This window comes from Sander lucioperca, chromosome 17, assembly GCF_008315115.2.
Source record: "Sander lucioperca isolate FBNREF2018 chromosome 17, SLUC_FBN_1.2, whole genome shotgun sequence".
NCBI lineage: Eukaryota > Metazoa > Chordata > Actinopteri > Perciformes > Percidae > Sander > Sander lucioperca.
Genome location: NC_050189.1, coordinates 7,882,259 through 7,907,596, shown reverse-complemented (window position 1 = coordinate 7,907,596; position 25,338 = coordinate 7,882,259). Strand labels below are relative to the sequence as shown.

Sequence of the window (25,338 nt, the reverse complement as noted above, 5' to 3'; positions counted from 1 at the left end):
CACTTGTTAGGCTACAATTGAGTGGTGTAACTGTGTTCTTAAAAGCAGTAGCCTATTAATAGATTTGTTTTGGCCACTTGGGGGCAGCAGACGTGATATAAACAGTCCACTATTTACACATGAAGCAGGCATTGGACAACGTTAACAACATTGCCACATGAGGAATGTAAGTCCAATATTTACTCGTGTTTTAGCTCTGGTTTGGTGTTCACAAACTCCTGTATGCGATATCTAGCTAGCTGTTTTAGCTGCTAAATGTTCCGCTTTGTTCACATGCTAGTCGCTAACTTTGTCTGCTAGTTGATGCCATTGATTGTTGCTGGGCAGTGGTAGCGTACAGTGGGTTTTTTTCGGCAAAACATCGGCCTGCTATGGCTGGAAAGTGATGAGGTTTAATGAGAGCGGTGAGACTGAGCCAAAACAAAAGCTGCAGCCATAAAACCAAAACAATATCAGATAAATAAGATGCTAAATAGATGCAGAGTTGGGGATAAATCTCTGTTAGCGACACCTTTCACACTACACACCATTGTTGACATGAAGATATTGATTAAGTGCAGCATTGAATGTGCTTGTGTAGTTAGCGAGCTACAGTAACTAGCTTGTTAGCACACTAGCAAGATATTCATCTAACTAACTTAACTGCTTATGCCTGTAATCGAAGGAAATGTTCAAATGAAAATTGAAGTGTGTGCGCGCGCGTAGGTTGGTCAGAGAGAAACAGTGATGCAGTCGGACAGGCTGTTGTCACTGTGAGCAGCTATGGGTTAGGACCCCACTGTGCCACACCACTGCTGTCTGACAGACACACACACACACACACACACACACACACACACACACACACACATACACATACACATACACATACACATACACATACACATACACACACACACACACACACACACACACACACACACCTGTCAGTCCACATTACTGTTAACATGGGTGACTTGAGAGCCACACTGGGGTGTCATATAAAAATAGCACACTCTTCTTATTCATAGAATGAACAGCTTTGATGCTGATCAGAGAGGACAGTGTGTGTATGTGGTAGTGTGTGTGTGTGTGTGTGTGTGTGTCTCTCTATTTCCTAAAAATCAAAGCTACGTGTCAGTTGACATAAATGTGGGCTACTTGGGGTCTGGCTCGTGCAAGCTATGAATGTCCTGAAACGATTGGCATTTCATACTCAAGTATATATATATATATATATATTTGCCCGACATTTAAACATACAGCAGCTGCTATTATAAAGTCATTGATCTCTAAAGGTCATAGAGTTACATTCATACTGTATCAGTATGGTACTGTATATACTGTACCATCCTCAGCAGAGGACCATGTTATAGGTAACAAAAATCTCACTGATTCATATCATTGACATTTCTATGACAACATGACAGAATAGCTGGGTCCAAAATCATTAACTATTCACTGTATATATAGCTAGATAGATGGATTAACAAAATATTGGACTTTAATCCCTGTTTTTAACGATGTTTTCTTATAACCGTGATCATTCCCAAACCTAATAACCCAGTTTATTATTGTAACAATGGTGACGAAGGTCCCCTAACCTTAATGAAGTAGTATTTCAACCCACACCAAGATGTTTTTCTAACACAAAAAGTAGTGTACAATGGCCGCTAATGCCTGGATGACTTGCACAGAGACAACAAAATGTAAATCTAGATAATTACTGGATATAAAGAGTGACATGTACAGTCTGAAATAGTTTTGTGACTCATTATACAGTCTGCTACATAGACTTTCCTTTTACAGTGACACTTTCTTGTTTGAGATTCATGTGCATTAGAGCTGTCCATCTTCCTCTCTAATACCATTTCAATTTTCATTTATTTTTATTATTTAATGCTCAAATGCAGCCTGTTATTAATATGTACTTTCTCACTCCGCTAATTGGTGTGTGACATGTGGACGTACACACACATACAAACACACACACACACACACACACACACACACACACACACACACACACACACACACACACACATACATGCACACCCCACTGATCATGGTTACATAACACAGATGCATCAGCCATACAGTACACCTACTGTACTGTGCTTTGGAACTTGTATAACACTAAACAACTAATCATCCACATAAAATCCACATAGCTGGTGGATTTATTAATATTCCATTATAAGTTCTTCTTTTCTCTGAGTGTGGGTGTTAAGTATTCAAATGCTGAAATGCTTTTTCTGTTATATGAGAAGGACTTCCAGTTCATTCCTTTTTAGAAACAGGCTTAAAGGCTTTCCATCTGATTTTGGCTGCAGGGATTTGCTCCCATTCAGCCACAAGAGCATTAGTGAGGTCCGACACTGATGTTGGGCGATGAGGTCTGTCTCACAGTCTGCATTCCAGTTCATCCAAAAGGTGTTGGATGGGGTCGAGGTCAGACATCTGTGCAGGCCAGTCAAGTTCCTACACACCTCGTCACGCATTGCCAGACATATATCCACAGCGCCATGTCAACGCTGGAGTATGGTCTGGCTACACTGCCTATCTATTCAGGGATAAGGGAAAAAATTTTTGTAATCTATAGTATCCTACCCCATTTCTTGTGTAAATTAATACAATTTTAACTTGTGTCCGAATTAATTCCTTAGATCCACAGACGATATATCCTACTGAAGTGCTAAAGTGGCCCGGTGATGGAGAAGATAATCCTTATTTTCAAACTGTACATCCTAAAAGATTCACTCAAGTGCCCTTGCACATGATTCTTCAGTCCCAGTAGCTTCAGGGCTGCTGTTCAGTCTCTATCAGCTGACTGTGTCTGTGTGAAGAGTGTGTAGTTATTAACCCAACAGCATTTACTGAATACAACTGGGACTGCGACTGTGCCGCAAACCCAACTGCCCCACGGGGACAATAAAGTTATCTACTACTACAAATCATAATGTATGTCAGTCTTATCCTGTAGCACTCAAGCAACATGCATTAGTCGGCTGGCACTCGTTGCATATCCAGCGCTTAACTCACTGGTACCAACTCATTTACAAGACCTGACTAGGCAAAGCCCCGCTGTACCTAAGCTTACTGATTACTATAGCTCTACCTACCCCGCAGCGTGCGCTCAAGCAGATACAGTATATCTCTTTATTCACCCCAAAAGCCCACTCCTCCTTTGGCCGCCATTCTTTCCAGTTTCTAGCTGCCAATGATTGGAATGAATTACAAAAAAGCCTAAAACTTGAAACACTTAGCCTATTCCATTCGTTCATTTTAAAGTACTGCTGTCTGGGCTTTTGTCCGACCGCTGCACGTGTTAACTCTCTTCTATCATTCATGCATGTATTGCACACGTTGACTTTATTGTCTCTTATGCACCAATGCACAGTGGCACAATCTTACCTGTACTGCTGTCACATTTGTTTAATATCCGTTTAACGTTTCATGCACTATTCCATTTGCACAAACTGTATACAGATTCTGTACTACACTCTGTATTTAAATTTGACCCATATTTTTTCGTAGACTCTTTGTTTTATTTTGTGTGTTCATATTTTTGCGTATTTAATGTGCAACTCTGTGTTGTCTCGCACGTTTTATGCCTTGTCTTGGCCAGGTTGTCAGTGCAAAAATGAAAAAAAACAAAAAACGTTCAGAACCTTTGAACGTTTGGTCAATATGTCTGGTTTTGATGTTTTTTTAATTCTGTTTTCCATCTCGCAATTTGTAAAGTAACTTCAATTTCCATTGTGCATAAGCCTGCCGTGTGCTTTAGTGTTATTTCGTGTGCTGTTACTGTCTGGATGCTGATTGTTTAACCACTGACACATCTGATTGTTTGGCGTTTAGATGAATGTAGTTTACCGACACTGTCACAGTTTCACAATACTACAAAGTTATCTTGATTTTTACAATAAAACTAAGATCAAACAAAAAAAAAAAAATCAATTATTGATTAGATTTTTATAATAAGGCTTTATGTTTTTCATGTTTCATTCAGACCAGCTAACACAATTATGCTGCAATGATGTTAGTATTGTAAAAAGGAAAGCTGACAAACGTAGAGAATGCAGGCAGAGCATGTGTGAGTTAAAAGTTGTCATTTTCTGCAAATGTAATGACGTTTCAGAGGAGAGATTGGGATGGACCGTCGGATTCCCATTTCTTATTAATGCCACTGACTGTGGTGCACTGCTGCTCAGACTTTTTCTAAAACCATTTATTGTATCATTTGGTTAATGAATTTCCAACAAGAGGTTTAGTAAACCACTACAACTCTTTGAGGTTAACACCTCTGTGCTTATCTTGCAACCACTGCAAGTACGTCTTCTAACTCCCGTTTCAGTACTCTCATTGGTTCACTGTGTTGTTCTCATTGAGAAAAAAAAAAACAGATTTGTTTTCTCACCAAAACACATCTTTAGAAATATGAAAATGTTAGTTTATGCAACTTGGATGTTCAATGTTTTCTAAATGATGTTAACAAAACCTTAATCTTCTAACTTTTTGTTTTGCTTTTGGTTTCACAGGGCTTTGGTTTCTTGTATCTAGTCTATGCACAGGACACAAACAGTGGTCTACCCTAACCCTAACCCATGGGTGAAAGTCCTGTGTTTGTTTGACCCATCCATCCTTCCCGACCTCCTCCCTTGGCAGACTTTGATTAGAAAGACATTTGTGATACGTTGAGAACAAACGTAACCCAGGAAGAAATATGTTTCCCTCTAAACATAATTGAGAATGCAGTTTCATTGTATGGGAACGTAATTTATAGGAGACAGGGCTGTATATAGATATATTATTTTTTTGGGGCATTTTAGGCGTTTATTAGACAGGACAGCCGAAGACAGGAAAGGGGGAGAGAGAGAGAGGGGAAATGACATGCAACAAAGGGCCACAGGTCAGAATCAAACCCTGCGGTAAGGACTGAGCCTCTGTACATGGGGCGCACGCTCAACCAGGTGAGCTACCCAGGCGCCCCAGATATCGTATTTTTTGTATTTCTTACATTCGTCTTCCACGTAAAAACCTATCGCCTACATTACCCACAATGCAACTCGACCGCTGACAGGATGGATGGTCAGAGATCCGGGTGTGTTAGTGGCAATTTATTTAATTTGATGCAGCACTCCAGTAGGATGAAATAGTGCTCTCTTGCTGGTTGCAACCAATACTACTAGTACTACTACTTCAAGTATACCTTTCCTTCTCATATAGTACAGTGTATTTGCTTGTGTGTGTGTGTGTGTGTGTGTGTGTGTGTCTTTGTAAACTGTCATTGCAGCATGTGGCTTCATTAGCAGCTCTGTGTTTGCGCTGCGTGTATACAGCCTGGTTGTAAAAGCTAACAGGATGTGTTGCTGTGGCTCTTTGAGGTTACCACCTGTTCGCTCACTCCGTCTTGTGTTCTCATGGAAACCAATATGGTGAAACGCCGGGCCAATCAAACACACAATGGCCTCTTTGTGTTTTCCCACTTGTGTGCTTCTCCATACTGTGTTGTGTCCATCTCAAACTCACTTTTTTTTTTTTTTTACCTCCTTGGCTCCATCACGCAGTGCACTCGCCTCATTTTTCCTCCCTGAGTTCACCTGTAATATTCCATCAAAGCTATTAAAGTTTGACGTGCAGTCTGGCACTTGAGGCTGTTCAAAGCAAGCCTCCTGCATTAGGCTAGACTTCAAATGGCAGATGACTCAAATGTTCCTGATCTATGTATTCCAGAAAGGTATTTATAGCTTCAATAGATTGCAGAAGTGTGGAGGCACTCATTTTTTTATCCTCTTTCTTTGTCTCTCTATATACTGTACAACCATTTCTCTGTTTCTTTTCTCTTTCTCCTGCTTTTTCCAATATGTGTAATCATTCATGCTTTCTCCCCCTCTTCCTCGTTTTTGTCTTCTTTCTCCTCTTTTCTCTACAGAGTAAGGACTGTCTCACCTCAAGGTCCAATAAGTAGCCGTTCTGGAGCTTTCAATTAGGCTATACGCATGCTGTGTCTCAATTCGGATACTTCCACGTAGTACACTGGGTACACATGTACTTACTTGCGTAACTGAAACTGAGTTTTGACAGGGTAAGTGTTCTGAAATTGCACATGGCCGTATCACTTACATTTTCTTTAAAAACAACTGCATAGTGGTACTTTGTGAGAAGAAACACATGTATAATTTGTACATTTCGGTGTTCCCAGAAACGACTGCGACCGCTGCAGCTTCCTCGACTGCTATTTTTCACACTATTCCTTTAACCCATCAGTTGGTTATCTCCATTTTTCAATACAAAACCCCAAATTCTGGACTCTTCCAACGATAAAAAAATAACACTATATTAAGATTGAATAACAGCTGATGGATCTTCCAGCTCAAATTGTTCAAATTGATTATACAGTACATCAGAAAAAAACACTTTATGTGTCATCAGGTCTTTAAATTTGAGCATTTCAATGCAAGAATGTTCAAATCCTTAATAATTTGTTTGTTACCCATATGATATTCAGGTTTTCAGATAGGTTAACCAATAGAAAGATCTTGCAAATCACTCACAGACAGACGTCATGACACTGAATAATTAAAGAATAATTGTCACCATCCTCTCCTTTAATCTCTCTGTCTCACCCTTTTTTCTCTGAGGCACTTTATCTCTCTCTCTCTCTCTCTCTCACCCCCATTGAAGTGTTTCTTTCCCCCTTGTTCTCGCGTGCTGCTCTATAACTCTCTTTTCCAACCCTCCTCCCATCCCACGCCTTATCAGCGTTACCAGTAATTATCCGGTCTCATTGATCAAAGGGGAAGTCGCAGACTATGCTTAATAATTGATGCTCTTAAACAGCTTATCATTTGAGTTCACCACTGTTTATGATGCCTCCAATAACTGGTCTTCCTTTTCATTTTTTTTTTTTTTTACATAATTTTTTTTAATGGACGAATAAATCACTAGGTGGCAGCATAGTAACACACGGTGCATACATTGACAGAGGAGGAGATTGGTATATAAACTAAACAGACTGGGCTGCTGATAGTTAAAGTCACAGAACTGAGTGGGACAGGCTTGATCCCTGATTGGTGGCAATGTGGGAGAATTGCTGCACTGTTCATCTTTTCATTTATTGCCCCAACTCCTCTAATTACCCGATCGATAAGCCCCAGGTCGATTCCAGATCAACTGAAATAATGTTCCCCTGACCCATTAGCGACCTTTTACAACCTTTTAAAAGCACATAGGTTCTATTGCCAAGTCTGTGAACCTTCAGTGTCTCACGGTTAATAACTAGGGCACTTCCAAAACAATTACTGAAGTCACATTTAGTCATCCTTTTTTTGTATTCAGAAATGTTTTTTTTAAATGTATTGTTGATAGTTTTTTTTATTATCAAAAGGCAAGAAACAAGTCAGTAATATCTGAAAGGGTCAATATCAGAAAGAATTCTGAAATATTAGCTGTATTTAGGCTATTATTATCAATGCAATTTCAATTAGAGTTGATTGTCAATTCAAATTACCTGCTATTTTAACCAACAGCCACCTCAATATTTGGGCTTTGTTCTTTGTTATTTGGGATGGCATGCAGTTGAATCCTCTCTCAACCTAAAAAAAAAAGTATACATCATTTAAAAAGAACAAAGCTTCACAATTCTTTTTGTGTAAACCATTGTAAGATCCCCAAATCACTGCAACAACAGTTGCTTATTTTGTAACAAGCTTGCTTAAAAAAACAGAACAATAACAAAAAAAACCTTACATTTTACCATGTCTATGCCTCAGTAAATTTGTTTGGCTTTTTGGTAGTAAAATCCAAAGAGTTTTCTTTCAGAAGAGTCAAGAATCGTGACTGTAAACAAAAGGGCGCAAGTGCAGTGACAATTGTATTTTGGGGTATTTCAAATATATAATTTTCATGCTTTTGTACAAAAAAGGAAATGCTGTTCTCTTTTAATTTTGAGCAAAAACTGATGGGATTAAAAATCTACCCAATATGTCACTAATAGAAAAAGAGATTTAATGATTGTGTGAATGTAAGGATAGTTTTTTTGCACAAATAGCTGCTAACCGACATCTGTGAATGCACTTAAATGACTCCTTTTCTATATTTGTGTGTAGGCTCATTTTAAGATGTGATGTAACCATTCCTTGTGCTGTTTCAGGCTGTGTGTGTGTGTGTGTGTGTGTGTGTGTGTGTGTGTGTGTGTGTGTGTGAGAGAGGTGTGTAGGAGCCTGGTTTGGTTGTGGGTGGTGAGAACATGAATGCCATTAGTGGAATTAGTGGAATTAGGACTGGGATTCGGGCATTTCCCATCTGATGTGTGTCACTAAGTTTGTCTCATAACACCAAATAAGCCTGTCTGATAATATAGTTTATCATAGTGATGATTTGGGCAGAGAATATAAAGGAATAGTTTGACATTTGCCGAGAGTTCGATGAGAAGAATGATACCACTCTCATGTTTGTATGGTCGACATGAAGCTGCCGCTAGCTATCTTAGCTTGCACAAAGACTAGACAACATGTTGTTTTTACACTTTTTTCGTATTGATTAAACAAACAGTATATAACATGTTAATTAGTGAGTTTAAGAGTTGGTAGTAGGTGGCTTTTGTCACCTTTGGACAGAGCCAGGCTAGCAGTTTTCCCCTGTTCACAGTTATGCTAAGCAGCTAGCTAAATATGAAGATACAGCTAGTAGCATTAAGACTTCTACTATTAGGGGAAAACAGCTAGTTTGACTCTGTCCAAAGGTGACAACATCTGCCTAATAGCAATTCTTAAACTCACTAAATAACATACTCCTGTTTGTTGAATCCATACAAAAAACACAGTGTCTTTGTGCCAAGCTAAGCTAACTAGCTGGTAGCAATAGCTTCATATTTACCACACAGTACTCTAAAGCAAATAAGCATACTTCCCAAAAATGAACAATAACAGTATATATGCCTATGGCCATTTAAGCGGCATGTAGTGGTTGCTGGAAATTAATCGGATGGATTTAATGAAGACAAAAGAGGTTTATGAACACCTACATGTAACCAGAAATTCCAAAATACATAATGAGCGAAGAGGGTCCACAGTAGAAAATTAGAACGAAGAACTATTAAATAATGTGTATTTTCCCTGCAAACAGCAGCAGCAACAAGTGTATGAATATAAAGCAGAAGCTTTTTCTACATTGTGTTAGCTGCACATAATTAAAGAGATAAATATGGCGGGTACGAGGATAACTGCTTGTGAAAGATTAGTACAGGATGTGCGACAGTATGTTCGTATTTGCATGATGATAATGACGGCGCAGTAATTTGCCCTCTGTTTGATATGTAACACGGAGCCGTTAATTATCTCATTGTTGTTAGTTTCTTTTATTGCTCAGCTCCGATTGTGGCACCTGCTGTGCTTGGATGGGGAAGAGAGGAAATTTGACAACCTGTGAGAAGCTCCCTGGGAGAGCTTGGAGGTGTGTGTGTGTGTGTGTGTGTGTGTGTGTGTGTGTGTGTGTGTGTGTGCTTCCCTTTCCGGATTTGAGTTATATAATGTAATTTATTTTGTTTTGTGGGGCAAAATAAATGGAAAGAAAATCACAGTCATCTTGCAATTTAATAAAGAAAACAATTGATAGAAATATAACTTGTCGTGAGAAAATATACCTTAAAAACTGTGTGCGACTCTGTTGTTAGAACATACTACACACAGGCCTGAAATACACACACAGGCTCAGGTCTTCAACATGCACAAATGGAGATATGTCAGAGTGAGGGGGCTGTGACTGCTGGACAGGTGCCCTGAGCAGTTGGGGGTTCGGTAATTGAGCTATTTTTCAAGCAAAAATGCAAAATATTCAGATTCCAGCTTTTTTTGGTGAGGATTTGCTGCTGTTCTCTGTTTTACATCGTTTTATATCGTCATTTTTGTGAGAAACAAAGTTACCTGAAGACATCATTTTGAATTCTGGGTAACCAGGATGACATTTTTCAAAATAATTGACATTTCATGGGCAATTTAACAAGAAAATAATCAACAGATTAGTTGGAAAATAACCTTTAGATGCAGCCCTATATATGTCATTTTTTACAAAGTGTATTTATGTATAATTTTCACCCATGGTCATCTTCCTCCCTCCCTCCTTGTGCTCCATCCCCTAGCCCATACCTCCGACCGTTGTCAAGGGCAACCAAAGGAAAAAGAGACGAATACAGTAACACTATCACCTGATCGGTGGGGGAATCCAGCAGGTGTGTGTGCACGCCTGTTATTGTGCACGTGTCTGCCTTTTCCATGCCACGGGCCGACAGTTATGACCTCACAGAGAACACACAAATACAGGAGGATACACACACACACACACAGTGTAAATGAAGTGACTGTTGGCAGGCTCACAGCTAATTCAGCATGAATATTTAATCAACTGTAAACAAATTACTATTGCACTGAGCGGTGCCAGTGTGTGTGCGCTATGTTAGTGCATATGTCTGTCTCTCTGCCCTTGTTTCTGTGTCAGTGTGCACTCTCTTTCTCCTTTATTAATGTGGATGTCTCTCTCCCTGTCCAACAGAGCTCTATCTCTCTGTTAGGTGTGGACTTTCCTTAACATCTTCTAGTACAGTAAGTGAGCTATAATCTGAACATAAGTCAAACTTCAGGTTACGATTTAAGAGTGCAGAAGTACAGATTCATAAGTATGAAAAACAAGCTTTGAGATCATGTCTGCACAAAAGTTTGAGATGTAATATTGCCAGCAAGAGGAATGTTGTGTCACTAGATCTGAGCCAGCAGCAGGGCTTCGTCTTCAGTTCATATCCCTCACATGCAGAATCAAACTATAAAAAGCCATCAGATTTGAATCCCCCTTCTCTCCAATTGGCCCTTAAGATGCTTAATTCATTTAAAAGTGTGTTATGGCCTGTGATCCCAAACTCAATCTCATTTGAATTCTTCCCAAAAAGTTAGTTCTACAAATGTAAAATATAACTGAACAGATTAAGTCAACAATAACAAGAAAGAATTCTGACTTTTTTCTCAGAATTCTGACTTTAAACTCATGAGTTTCACATGTGGCCCTAATCCTCTTCCGTAACTGTCTGTATTAACATATTTGTTAGCATCTTGGTGTTAATTGGTGTTAATATTATAGGCCTGTGTGTCTCTCTCGCGCTCTCTTGCGTGCGCGCGAGCGTTATTTGCTCTCCGTTTAACCTCAGAACAGCGATTCGAGGCGACTCAACACGGCCGCTTTCAAATCTCTCTCTGTCTCACTCTGTCTCTCCTCGCCCCTGCTCCCTCCCTCCTTCTTTCTACCTGATTCAGATCCGCTCCGACGCTATGCGTATGACCGCGTCTCTCTCTGCAAGGCGAGCACCACCGGAGAGACCCGCACGCTGCTGCTGCTGCTGCTGACCGCGAGCACCTAAACGCCGGCTGACGAGCGACCCAGGCCGGGCAACAGGAGCGGGAGACGCCGCCGCTGATTAACCTCCGGCGGAGGAGAAGGTGGACGAAATTAACGTACGAAGGTAAACACTAGCCACATTTCATCGACACATAAAAGCACATAGGGGGTGTATTTGTGCAGAGGAGGTGACCGTGCGGTAACGGTGGCCGTCCAGGTCACTCATAAATGTTTTCGCGTTTGTGACAGCTGAGCCGACTGAGCCCATTTGACGAATATGCACGAGTTACATTGAACATTGAGATTTATTTTGTAGCTATAACAGCGATATGGACGGAATGGATGAGCAAGCTGGCTGAAGCGCGCGGCAGCCTGTTGTGCATCGGTTTCTGTTTATAATTATTTATTTATTTATTTTTTTTTAGACCTGAAAGCCACACAAACATAATTCAACAGAGTGAAAACCTATCTGTGCATGCAGTGTTTTTTTTAGTTTTTTTTTTTTTTTTTTTTTTTTAAATTCTGGTCTGTTTTCAACATTCAGTGTTCAAGTTTGGTGTCAACGGGGGCGGCAGTGAAGTGAGATGCAGACAGTTTTTTTTGAATAACGTGTCCACATCGTATTCAAAGAAACGGACACACACACGTGCGCGCCCGCCTGCACACATGTACAACCTACACATCGTCACTTTTTGAGTGTCGATACTGCTGCATGCTCAGTCAAATAATATATCATGAGAGAACGCATGTGAGAGATGGTCCTATATCTGGTGTTATTGCATGTAAAATGTCATCATGATCATCATCATTACCATCATCCACTGTATTTGCCCTTGTCACCTCATCATCTTCACCATGGTTTTAGCTATGTGTTTGTGTCAGGTGACTACCGGGCTCTATTTAAAAACACACAGGGCTAAACTGTAAAACCTTTAAGTGTTTTCTCACAAGCCCAGGAAGTAAAAGAGGAACAGAGAAAGAGAAGTAGCCTTTATTGTCTCTCTGAACTGAACTGAAAGATTGCGATGGAGGAAGAGGAATAGAAATGAATAATAGTAGTAGACAAAGAGTTTGAAAAGTTGTTCCAGCGAGGGAGCTACACCCCCCCCCCCCACACACACACACACACACATAAAAAAATAAAAATAAAACCCCAGGGAGATTTTCTCTCCTAATCAATAATTCATTCCTTCATCTTTTTCAGAGTTGGCGCTGGATAGAGAGATCGGCAAGAGGACGAGTGTGGCGTCCCGAAGCCTGCTGTCCCATTCATCATCCTCTCCTCTCTTCCTCTTCTTAGCCAAGCTTTTACCTCGCCAAACTCCACTCTTTCATCTCTTCTTCCCCTCTTTTATTCCTCCTACTCTGCAACTGGCAAACTTTCCATTCACACCTGTGCCTTCTCTCTTTCTCTCTGTCCTTTTTTTCCCCATCTTCCATCTATTCTTCCCTCTCTCTTCCTTTGCTTTTGACTGGGAGCTCGTCATGGCCTCTAAACTGAACCCCAACGTCCTGTATGTGGCGGAGCACGGCGAGTCTCTGGGCTCACCCCAAGCGGACTCTGAAAACACTCACATTGTAAGTACTGCTCAATCTATGTTTACAGCTGATTTAAAATATGGGATATGTGAAAACTCTACTGTGCAATTTACACTTCTAAAAAAATGCATGTTAATTGCACAACGTAAACCCTGCAGAATCAGAAAAAGAATCCTTCATGCTTAATAAAATCACTTTTGTTGCATTTTTTAAGAGCTTAATTTGACCTGAAGTCTAAGGAGAGGGGTAGCAAACTGAGGATTCACAAGACTTGTTTATTTCTATTTGACATCATCTTAACATTGGAAATCTAAATCTTCAACACATGTGGCCCAATTTATATAATAACTTAAATTTTGTAAGAGTCAGTTTGAGTTTTTGACTATAGGCCTACAACTGTGCAAGACTGTTTTTTGAATCCCACACCTGCATGTTCCTACATCTAAACTCAACTCATCCTGCAGGTGAAATAAGACACGTACTGTAAAGCCCTTACGGGATGTCAGCTGCAAAAACATTTTTAGAATAAGTTATTTGAAATGCATTTGAAATAAAACGGCTTCATCTTGAGCAGCATCAGCAGGTACTATCAAAGTATGGACTCGAATCTTCTCAGCACACAGGAAGTGATGAATCAAAACGTAACCCATGTGTGCAGATCACTAAACAGATCAAGCTGGTTAAATCGCTCACAGTCATCGGAATAGCAGCCCATCAAGCGAATCACATGCGGTTTTAACATGGAGAGAGAGTATGCGACAAAAATCAATCATTGTTTAAAAGTAGGACATTTAGGTCAATAATGTCCTCTGTCCTGGGTAGCAAAGAACTCAAAATTCAGTAAATGTGTGCTTTAAATTGCTCCAGTTGTTGTATTCTAGTAATATGTGACATTTATCCAACATCAATTTTCAGCAATTATTCTTTTTTTCCCCACTCTCTTCTTCCAGACTGGAGAAGCTGGAGAAGAGTCATCAGACAGCGACGGGGAACAAGAAGAGACGTCGCACAAGTTGATCCGCAAAGTGTCGACCTCGGGACAGATAAGGGCCAAGGTAGGAAAAGACAGAGTCAAAGGGAATATGTGTATGTGTGTGTGTTTGTGGAGGTGGGATAAATAGCCTCGGCAGAAATTGTATTTGTTATACAGGGTCTCCAGTGAAGTGTCGTGTCATATCAGGACATTTTACAACTTAATCTTTAACTTTTCATACTTCTTGTGTTATAGATGTTGGTTTTCAACATATTTTGAGAGTTTTTTTTTTTTTTTTTTTTAGCTTCATACATATTAAAACAGGACTTCTTCAAGGTGAAAACCAACATTAGCAAACCAGGGAGTGCTCTTAACTTAGTTTGGGAAAGTCATGGAAAAGTCATGGAATTTTTCATCAGGGCCACGCTGGGAACCCTGATTAAACATTTGAGCTGCTCATTTATTTAAGAGGTAATATTAAGATTTAAACATCTCACCACACTTTTTTGACTTTTCTCACTTTTATGTGACGCATTACTCTCCTGTCACATACACTTTTTTAAAGAGGATTTAACTTGTTTTCTGCGTCAGTTGAAGTGTCTTTTCTGTGTTCAGTTGTCTCTCTCTAGTGTAACTTTATCAACACTTACATCAGACTTTTATCTTATCCGACGTGTCTGTGTCTGCTGAGGTCAACTGACTTCCTGCTCAGGCCTTGCTCACTTCCTGCTGTGCTGTTTTCCTCTCTTACTGCCACCATGATGACAAGTTATGTTCAAATCTCTGATTGCCGATCTGACGCAATCACACAGTAACAACTCTCTCTCTCTTTTTGGACTTGTGATAGCTGCTTATTGGCCTTCTGCACTGTGTTTTACAGGAAGATATTGATGGTTTGATATTAGCCTCTTACTGGGAAATACACTCACACACACCCAAACACACAAATCTGCCTCATTAGTTATTGATGAACTAATATCTGCAATGAAAAAAGCTTTATTTTCACTGCAAACACACAGATGACAACTGTCCCAATTATTATTATACGTGTGTGTGTGTGTGTGTGTGTGTGTGTGTGTGTGTTAAAATTGTTATCCATCGCCAGCGTTGACCGTCAACTGTAAATCATGCGCCGATCAATAGGAAACACAGGATAACCGGCAACCCCTGTTGTCATGGGGACGGCATCCCATAATGCCATGTTTGTTCCTGGAGCAGATAATGGTATTGGATATCAGTCTGGTATTGATCGCCTAATCTCATCGGACACCGCTGTAATGTGGCGTTGAGGGTGATGTGCACGCCCGTATAAGGGCATAGGAACACCATAGAGGGTTGCCATGGTTTCAGGGTCTCGGGGAGGAAGTGGGGGAAGAGATTTATAGAGAAAAGCTGTGACCACATAGTAATATTAGTAGTAGTATAGACAAAGTAATAATTATACCTTTTTTGTGTGTCACCTGTGTATTTTTTTCTGTGTTTATATCAAGTCACCCAGTAGATTATGACTTGATTTAAAAAAAACGAAAACTTTATTAATCTACACAAATGCATTGTTTTCAATTTGTTAAACTGTGTTATCTACAAAAAAGTAATAGAACTATAGAATAATAATCATTTAATAACATAAAAATATATAAATTATATAAATGTCACGAAAATTGACAGACAATAATGAATAGAAAAAATAAATAGAAAGTATTTAAAAAAAATGTAGTTATAACATTTAATTGTGTCTATAGCTTTTTGTAAACAGAAATGATGAGGGAAAAGAGTAAACAGGTTGTTTCTTCTAGACATTTTTTATTAAAGTAAATTCCCATTAACATCATCTCATTTATAATAAAATCAATTTACACTGAACATGTATTGTGACCTCTTCAACAGAAAGTTTACAGTTGTATTCTATATATGTCTTGTTGAAAATGACCACTAAAGTCCGACCAAAATTTCGCAGTAAATTGATTCGTTTTTATTTCTACAAAAAGTACAGCTGACGTCAAACATCAAACATGACACGAAACCATAAGTGCCATCATATGTTATGTAGGATTTTGAAATATATTTCTCAAGCCTTTTTGGCTATACAGAATACTGTATATGTGGAGGACAGACCATTTGGGATAGCTTTAAAAACAGAAGCGAGTCTGGATATGTGACAGGAAAGTTTCTGTAAAATGAGAATTCAGTCCTCGGTTTCACTGCGAGGAAGTCATCATGCAGCTCTTTTCCCATTGGCCGAAAGAGGCTGCTGCTTGTGGTTGCTAAGGATCTTGCATTCACCATCTGTCAATTAAATTTGACAGTGCTATGGGGTGTGTGTGTGCGTGCGTGCGTGCGTTGATTAGACTGTACCTTCAAGTCATGTGACTTAGATTAAGCTAGTCATCGACTCCAGGATTACGCTGTATTGACAACAATGGTCTGAGAAGATTAGTGTGTTTGTGCATCCATTTGTTTGTTTGGGTACATGTGGGTGAGCTCATTGGTGTATTGATGTGTGTATGAGAGTGTATTTTGGGTTCATTAATATGTCCCCGCAGTGCCTCCCCTCATTTTGGCTCCCGCCTGTTACCGTTCATAATATCGCAGCAGTCTGTTGGCACACTTATTAAGAAGGTGCTAATTCTTAACAACTGTGACATGACATCCTGATACCGTTGGATTAATTCAGTCCCTCGGTCATAAGTCCCTAAATAATTGCACAGATGCAATGATAGCCCTTGGTAGACGAGGCGTTTCATTTCCATGTCACTCTGGAGACGCTCGTGTTGGCTGTAATTAAATATCTTTGGGTTTAGATAAAAGCTTTTTGATACTGGGGCATCAGCAGAGCAAAATATCTCACTCCTCGTAGTTAATTATTTTAGATTCAAGAAAAATAGCCATGATTTCAGACTAAATATTTATTTTTTGGGTTTGATTGGATTTCTTGATGCACATGTACATGAAACGTTTTTGATTTTTTTTGCTGTGTCATGTTAAGCCGTCAGGAAATGACTCACCTACCCTGCCAGGTGTATGTGGTAGGCAAATGATCACACCGTGAAAGTTTTGTTGCTGCCGTTTTGTAATCAAAGTGAATGGGACCTTGGAAATTTGCTAATTGGCTGACTGCAAACGTCAGCCTGCAGACTCTACTGACTGAATTGGATTTTAAGACTGATGGCGATTGATTTGCTGTATGTGTGTGTTCTTTTTTTGTTATTTTTTGTGAGAATTAGTTTGTGTTGTTGACCACGAGGTCTTAAACTGTGTATGACTAGTTTCTTATAGTCTTGCACCAGCCTGTTTGTGCAGAGATTGTAAGAACTCAACCCAACCCATCCTGCAGGGAAATACACATAGTATAGCCCTTATGTTTCGTGCCCACTGCCATAAATCCAAAGAACATATAACAGCCAATCAATAGCATACATTACATCCAGATATATGACACGTTAGTGTAGTAGAACACAGCATAAATCACAGTCCAGTGCAGGTAATCAATACCAAGTAATGCATTGGATCTTGAAAAACCGATTTGTTTTGTCCATATGTATTAACTTAATCCATTTTAGTTAACCATCAATTAACATTCCAAAAGGATTTACACATTAAATCTATGACATTTGCATGTAGAGCCATGGACTTGGAAGTCAGATGAGTTGGTTTACAGAACAGAGCAGGAACCTTTCTTACTTGATCTCAGTTAGTACACCATGCTACGTCACATTATCTCAGTCAGACATTCACTGCTTTCTATGCAACTACTGTATTTACTGAGCAATTTTGCTTTCTTAAAGATTTAAGACCTAAAATGTCAAAGTTTGTTCGACATCTTCGACTCATCTTAGACATTCTTTCCACATTAGGACTCAAAGCTAATGAACAACGCACCGAAGTCGGAGGAACGACTTCCCAACTTGGCAAACGGGACCATCCGAGTAGCGCGTGAATGCACCATTGGCCATGGCCGAGGTCTGCGCTCTCCAAGTGCTATTTTACGTTCAAAATATCAACATCAGACCGATCAAAGCTTGTCGCACACCAAAAACTTGGTTCTAGACCAACTTAAAACTTCAAATATGAAGAAGTTGTAAGTTGGTCCGGAGTTGAGTCGTTTGTGTGTTTCAAGCTTTCTTGCCATTTTAAATAATTTTGTATGTTAGCTATCTTGGCAGGTTCAATTCAGTGTTGTTTATAATGTCAAATCATAACAGCAGTTATCTCAGGACACTTTACAAATGGAGTAGGTCTACACCACACTCTGATTTTACAGAGACCCAACAATTCCCACAAGAGCATGCATTTGGTGCGATTGGTTGTAAGTTGGTCCCTAATGGTAGACTACAATAAGTTCACACACTCCTGTCTCTTAACTGTCTGCAAACCATTTCTCTTTTGTTGAGCAGTTCATACTTCGAAGGGCTAGGCAGCTAAAAAAGCCACGACAGCTCCATTTCCTCTGCCTCCCCGCTTGTCAAAGTTCACGACAGTTGAACTTGCCGTTTAAATACTGGTGTGACTCTGCTTTTGTACTGTCATCCATGGACTTCTGAGTTTCTAATTGATTTGTATGGCTGATCGACAGCCAAAACTGAGTGTGGTGTTTTTTTCATATCTGTCAAGCAGCAGCAGCAGCAGCAGCATCTTGTTTGCCGCCGGAAGCAGTTGGCAATGAGAAATTTGAGAAACAAAAATTGCTGCACAGAGTAGCTTTTATGTTTTGTGCACTCAGTCATTTTAAAAGTGAAATTACCATCTTTGTCACAAACTGTAACCAAGGTCTGGAGTTATGTCTATAACTGTATGTCCTTTTTAATAAGCGACCTGTGACCTCCTCTGATTTTGTCTTTCCTTCTCTTTGTCGTTCTACCCCCAGGCTCAGTTACATAAGGTTTCCCACTCTTTCTTCTTCCTCTTTTTTTCTCATCCTCCTCTTCACCTCCTCCTCCTGTTTGCCTTGCTCATATTTACTGTGTGGAAAATAAAGGAGACACCAGGAAGAGAATGAGGCGGAAGAGCAAACAGCTCCTGTGAATTGTGTGTGATTATGATTTGTGTGTGGCTTTGAGTAGGCCGATCATGCAAGCTGTAATGGATGTGCACATAACACACAAACACAAAAAAGGGCAGTCTCTTCATCATGTTTATTTCCATGTATACAAGACATCTCCTGTGCCTTCTTTCTTTACATTTCTATCTCCATCTCTCCTCCAGGCTCATTCCTATTATTCCCCTCAAACCTCTTCTTCCCTCCTCCTGTTTGTTTTCTTTCTTGGATGCTGCCCTGCACTCTTTTCTCAATTTATTTTTTTCATTTCATTTTTTCTTTTTCTCAGGAGGACCCTCCAACAGACTTATTTCTTCCAATTAAAAATATAAATTTAAAATAAACACCAGCAAGCTATTCTCTATTATACTCAACCTTCTTTTCCTATTTCTTTCTTATTATGTTTCCTGTTTCCTATTACTTTTTTACATTATTTTTCCTGTTACCATTTTTTTTGGAGCATCTGCACCTTGATGTCTGTTTTAGACATGTGCATGCAATAAATCTGAACATTTCTCTGCCTCCTAAACAAACCTTCCTAAAATAGCAGCACCACTTCACTTTATATAACCAGTCGTATTTCTGTCGTTTTGAGTGGTGACCAATAGGTAACCACTTTTTTCTTTTTCCATTCCTATGGATTTCCTGCACGGTGCTTTGGAATCAAACCCCCACTATATTTGTTCTTTTTTATCTGCATCTCGCTCCCAGTGCAGAAATCTGTGTGGGTGTTCACTGCAATAGAGACGAGGACACGTGTGTGTGTGTGTGTGTGTGTGTGTGAGTGAGTGGGACGGTTAACTGAAATGGGCTTGAGGAGAGTGCATGAGTGTGTGGGATGGCCAGTGATGTGTGTGCGCTGTGATTTATGCCGTTGGCTTGATGTGATGCAGCTGCAATAGTGTGTGGGTCAATACTGAGAGAGATGGAGAGAGAGATATAGGTAGACAAAAGGGAGAAAATTAGTAAGTGGAAGAGAGATGGAGGCAGAGTGAAAAGTAGCAGAGAGAGGCAGATCCAGAGTCAGTTATATAAGACGTCCACACAGCGAGCAGCAGGCTCTAATACCCATATTTACCATCACAACAGGTTGACTGTAGAGGAGGCGGCCTGACTATTTAGGACGTGTTGTTCAGTTGCTGGTACAAAGATTGCATAAAACACATTGTTTGTATCCTTAAGGTGGAACAAACGAGCTTGGTAAACCATTTGAGAAGCCATTTTTGTGAAGGTTTTGAATTGTTTAAAATTGCTTTCTTTCTTCCTCTCCTGTTTTATTGGTGCATTACAGCCTTTTACAGTACTTTACTGCAGCAACTTGCTGATATGTGGAGTCAAACCAAATTGATTCTTTAATGTTTGGATCTCCATTAGATTCCACAGAGTGGATGCTAGTGTTCCTGGGGTCCACACAAAATGATAAGCAAACACTTTTTGAAATTCAGACAGTATCAATGATACAAGAAAAGGTAGACCACCACATAGATAAAAACAAATGCATGAACTAATTTAACATTTGAGAAGGTCAAAACAATGTACACCGAAAACAAATTGTCAGAATAACCGGCGTGGGAGCTAAAGTAGCCATGCAGATGAATATTTAAAGATCAAAAGGTGTAAACAAATTCCCCAGTAAATTCTCAACACAGCTCCTCAAAACACTACGCAGATGAATCGTTCTGTTCACTCTGAAGCTGCCAAAGAAATCGTGTATCTGCACGTAGAACAGAAGATACAAACAATATGGGAACCACTTATCAAAACATTGCACCTTGAAACGTTTTGTAAAGTTTAGTGTCACATGTTGGTAAAATAACAGGTTAAGCTTTGAAAACCCCAGTTATCTGCAGTCTTTGGTCTTTTGACTGTTTGATGTGTGACTATGAGCTTATCATCTAAAATAAACAGTAATGCTCTTTCAACCAGGCTCCTGATTGGCTGCCAGTTTATAGAAAGCGGTGTGACCTAAATTAATGTTATCTTAAACTTAATTGTGTTCCTGTGTGGGGAGTCTTTTTATTATGACCTGGATATGCTATATATCATGTAAAAAATTATGTTTTATGATTAGTGTCTATTGATTATAGTTCTGGTTTGAAAATGCCTTGCAAATATGTAGCCGTGAATGTAGCATGAAAAAAATCACAGTTCCAGATCATCTCCAAATCAAATTTTACTTTTCATTATTCATTCACAAAAAAAAATTGGTGTCCTTAAAAGGTCAGATTGTTCCTCATTTTTTTAATTAAGGCATTAAGATCAATTTCCAAAAGATGATTTTTTTTATTCCTCTTTTTAGTCAGCTTTAGCATGGGTATGAATACTTATGAGCAGCACTGTATATATCTGTCTTTCTGTTGACTTATTCTGTACATAGAGTAGGTTTGTGATAGTACTTAAAAAAGCTTGTTGATTAAAAATGTTTCTTGGCAGGTACAGTAGCTTTGGCAAGTGAGCCAAAAGGTTAATTTTGATTTCTCAAAGTGTATAAGTACAAACCTCCAAGCAGCATTTAAAACTGTAGCTGCTGCTTTTGGGGAAATATGATCGTCTATTGCCATTGTAGTTTTCTTCAACACTTAAATAAAAATATAATATTTGCAGTTCTACACGTTCACCTTATTCAAACCAGCGTGTCCCCACCTCCAGTATCACTGCTTGTACATTATAGGTAATCTATGGTAAAGCAGCTAACTTGCCATGATCCACAATGAACACAGCGTATATTATTGATTTGCTATAATGAATGTACATAAGTACATAAGCTGTTAATCATACATGAGTATATTCAGCCATGCACATCGACACACAGTCTAAATGCTGAGTTGCTCTGTCTCCCTGACAGTCAGACTGGTGTTTGTTAACTGGAGCCGTCCTACTCAGTTTCTATTGATTTGACCTCATGTTCCCCCGAGACGTCAGACCATCCATCAAGGGGATTCTTTACAGTCAAAGAAAAGCAGGAAGTCCTCGAACTCCACTTTACATACAAGGAAAGGAGGAAGTCCTTAAAAAGCTCTGAAGAAAAGAGATTCTGGGAGAAAAAACATTCAGATTCTCAGAAATTCTTTCAAAATGTGTTTCCTTGACCAAAACAACCAACAATTTCTTAAAAACTTTAATTTTGTGATAAGGAACATTTTCTCAGACATGGTATCATTTTCAAATCATGAATATCACATTTTGGAAGAGAAAGTCACTATAATATAGGAAATTTTAGATTGAATCTTTTCTCTGATACAAAAAGTAAAATGCCAGTGTAGATGATAAACCACAACTGAAACAGGGTTTATATACTAAATTAGCGCTGACTCTGAGAAAACTGGATCTATTAGAAATCATTTGTATAGATAAATGTTCAAATAATTTTTTGTCCATCAGGGTTGAGAAGTTTGTCAAAAACATGGATAGAAACTGCAGAAAAAGGTTCGATTTTAAAAGTAAAATGTCCTTATTTGGAGCATAGATTGTATATAAAGATGGACAATAAGTCTCCACTTCCTCCCACTGTACAAAAGTGAAACCAAAATATCCTGGATACGAGTGCTGCCATCTTGTAATTTTGGAGCCAGAGTCTGCGCAGTAGTGAGTCAAGAACAGTTGTCCGTAATGACGTTTCACCCCGTTTTTATAGAATAACAAATAACTAATAAAACCCAGGGCTCCAGACTAACTTTTTTCACTAGGAGCACAGTGGCCCCCAACTGAAAATTTTAGGGATGCAACCAGAAAATTTAGGGGCACACACCGTAAATCAACATGCTAACCAAATATTCACATTTCTACAAATTTCCACTGTATTACTAATAAATACTTTGATAATAGATGCAGAAATTACAATGTGCTGTTTCAAATTCAGTGTCACTTTTGAAGATGCAACATAGAAGGTTAATCGACAGCACCATCGCTGTCTTGGGGAAAAAAAAAAAAAAAAATATATATATATATATATATATATATATATATATATTTAATTATATTTTATGTATTTATTTCAACTTAAAATTAAACATGCATTGTTTAGGCTACTACTGAACCAATATTGGTACCGATACCTGAAATTCTTTTTTTTGGTACTTTCCCCCTATAATTACAAAACAATTATTTCAGTTGTAAAAATGATTGTCAAACCTATTTATCCTATGTACTTAGAACATTGTTATTTTATTAGAATATGTTACACTCTAAATAAATTAAACAAAAATAAAAATAAAACCCCTCCCTCTCTCCTCCCAAACCCATCCCTACAACCTATTAAATTGAATAATTATTAATTTCTTACTCACTGTAACTTTTATTCTTGTATTTGTATATTCTTTTTTAGTCTGTTTTATTTTCATGACCGTTTTTAATTGCTCTTTAATGTTTCATGTAAAGCACTTTGAATTGCCTTGTTGCTGAAAGGTGCTGTAGAAATAAAGTTGCCTTTCCTTACAACCTCAGCCTGTCAGTCATTCACCAGGGCACAGAAACCACTGTTGTGCCTGCTTAGGAAGTGTAACGTCAACAGCACCCCGACCGCTTTCGCTTCTCCATTAATATCATATCACAGCAAACGCTATCTGCGTGAAGTTTTGAAAAACTGTAACCACACTTGAAACCACTTTATCGGCATTTCCGTGACTCACTGTGACTTCAACAAAACTGCAGAACCGACGTAGTTTGCACCGTCCGCAGCTATGCGTGTGTGTGCGAGTGTGTGTGTTTGTGTCAGAGCTCCGCTCTCAGTCAATTTTCAGAGAGGACAGATAAGCTTGAGCTTACGCGCTCTCATGTACCGAAATTTCGACGTTTAACGTGTAAAAAAGGGGGCAAATTTACTGGTCGCACATGTGCGACTGGATGTAAAATTCAGTCGCATACTCTCAAATTTTGGTCGCAAATTGCGACCATTTGGTCGCAGTCTGGAGCCCTGAAAACCAAACTTATCAGAAGAAAGGAACACTTGAACAAACATCGGATAAGAACTACCTAAAATGACAGAAACCATCTTTAAGAAAAAATGATTTGACGGGGTACTTAGATTTTTTTTGTTTGGCCCATGTCCCATCCGCTAACTTGGAGGGGCGGGATTCATGAACTAAACTGCAGCCAGCCATCAGGTGGCCATCAAGATGTATCGGCTTCCCTTTTGGGGAGCTGTCAAGCTGTCCATCTTTATAGACAGTCTATGTTTTGAAGCCTTGGAGTATTATTTCTTTCAAAACGGAACATGGTTTCACTCCTCACTTCACTTCCCGTCTCTATTTTTTTTACTCTCTTTTCAGTGTTTTTTCTTTTGTGACCTGTCTTATTTCAATTCCTCGCTTTCATGGCTGCCACCTGGTTGTGCTTTATTCCTCCTGCCTTGATCTCGACATGCTCCCCCTCTCTCTCTTCTCTGACCTCCATTGTTCTTCATCCCATCCTTCCTTCCTTTCTTTTCATCCTGTCATCCCTTCATCTATCTACTCTGTTGCTCAATACCTTTCTTATTTCCTTCTCAGCGGCCATCTCTGGGCCTTCTATAAGTCTATAAACACAGAAACGAACTCCCTTGATTAGCTGCTGTAGCTAACTGCATCGCTAACAGGACTAACTGCCTATTGTAAAGTTAGTATGATCTATTATCAAAATGGACTCTATTAAGAGACTAATATCTGTATTTATGATTATAGTCAACTTTGTGTTTGTATTGAGGTACTAATGGTTAGACCTGTACCTTCTATCTATTCGTAGTATGTATTACAGATAAAACGGGTAAAAAATAGCCAACAACAGCAGATCATTATCAAATACAATACAACCACATTTGCAAAAAAAATACTAATAAGCCCCAAAATGCAGTTTAAATAGTTAGGTGTGTAAAGGTGAGTTGACTTCACATCCTTGTATTGATCTCGCTCCATCTCAACATTACTCTAGTTTTCCCCTCTGCGGTGTTTACGTTTTTCTCCCTTTCTTTTTTTCTTCCTCTTCCAGTCTGAACGTCCCTGTCTTAGCCCTCTCCATCTTGCCCTGTCATTCCTCCTCCCTCAGTGGCCTGCTGCAGACTGAAGGAAAGTGTGTGTGTGTGTGTGTGTGTGTGTGTGTGTGTGTGTGTGTGTGTGTGTGTGTGTGTGTGTGTGTGTGTGTGTGTGTGTGTGTGTGTGTGTGTGTGTGTGTGTGTGACGAAGTTGATGAGTTATCTAAAGCGGCTGTGTCTAACATAGTGACACTCACTTTGGAAATGTGCTAATGATGAGGAGACAACAATATTTTGTGTGTGTGTGTGTGTACTCGCTAATGAACTAATGTGCGCTCTCAATCAGTAACAGCTGTGTTTGTGTTATCTCTAATGAGCGATCACGTTTCAGTCTTGACAGGTGTGCATTGTCTGCTTCTGTGTGTGTGTGTGTGTGTGTGTGTGTGTGTGTGTGTGTGTGTGTGTGTGTGTGTGTCTCCATAG

At 39.3% G+C, this 25,338-nt stretch overlaps 1 protein-coding gene across 3 annotated transcripts in view; it reads left to right on the top strand.

Annotated features, from left to right (window-relative positions):
* Nucleotides 1–11,151: 11,151 nt before the first annotated feature.
* Nucleotides 11,152–25,338, top strand: part of si:dkey-172j4.3 (diacylglycerol kinase eta) — an 83,085-nt gene continuing 68,898 nt past the window's right edge. The window contains exons 1-3 of one of the 3 annotated variants that reach the window (XM_035993803.1): nucleotides 11,152–11,488; nucleotides 12,844–12,942; nucleotides 13,854–13,958. In XM_035993803.1, the coding sequence (XP_035849696.1) occupies nucleotides 12,850–12,942; nucleotides 13,854–13,958 (198 nt within the window). In that variant the 5' untranslated portion in view covers nucleotides 11,152–11,488; nucleotides 12,844–12,849. Of the gene's footprint in view, nucleotides 11,489–12,568; nucleotides 12,943–13,853; nucleotides 13,959–25,338 lie in introns of all 3 variants that reach the window. The other 2 variants (XM_031304129.2, XM_031304128.2) reach the window with 2 other exon arrangements.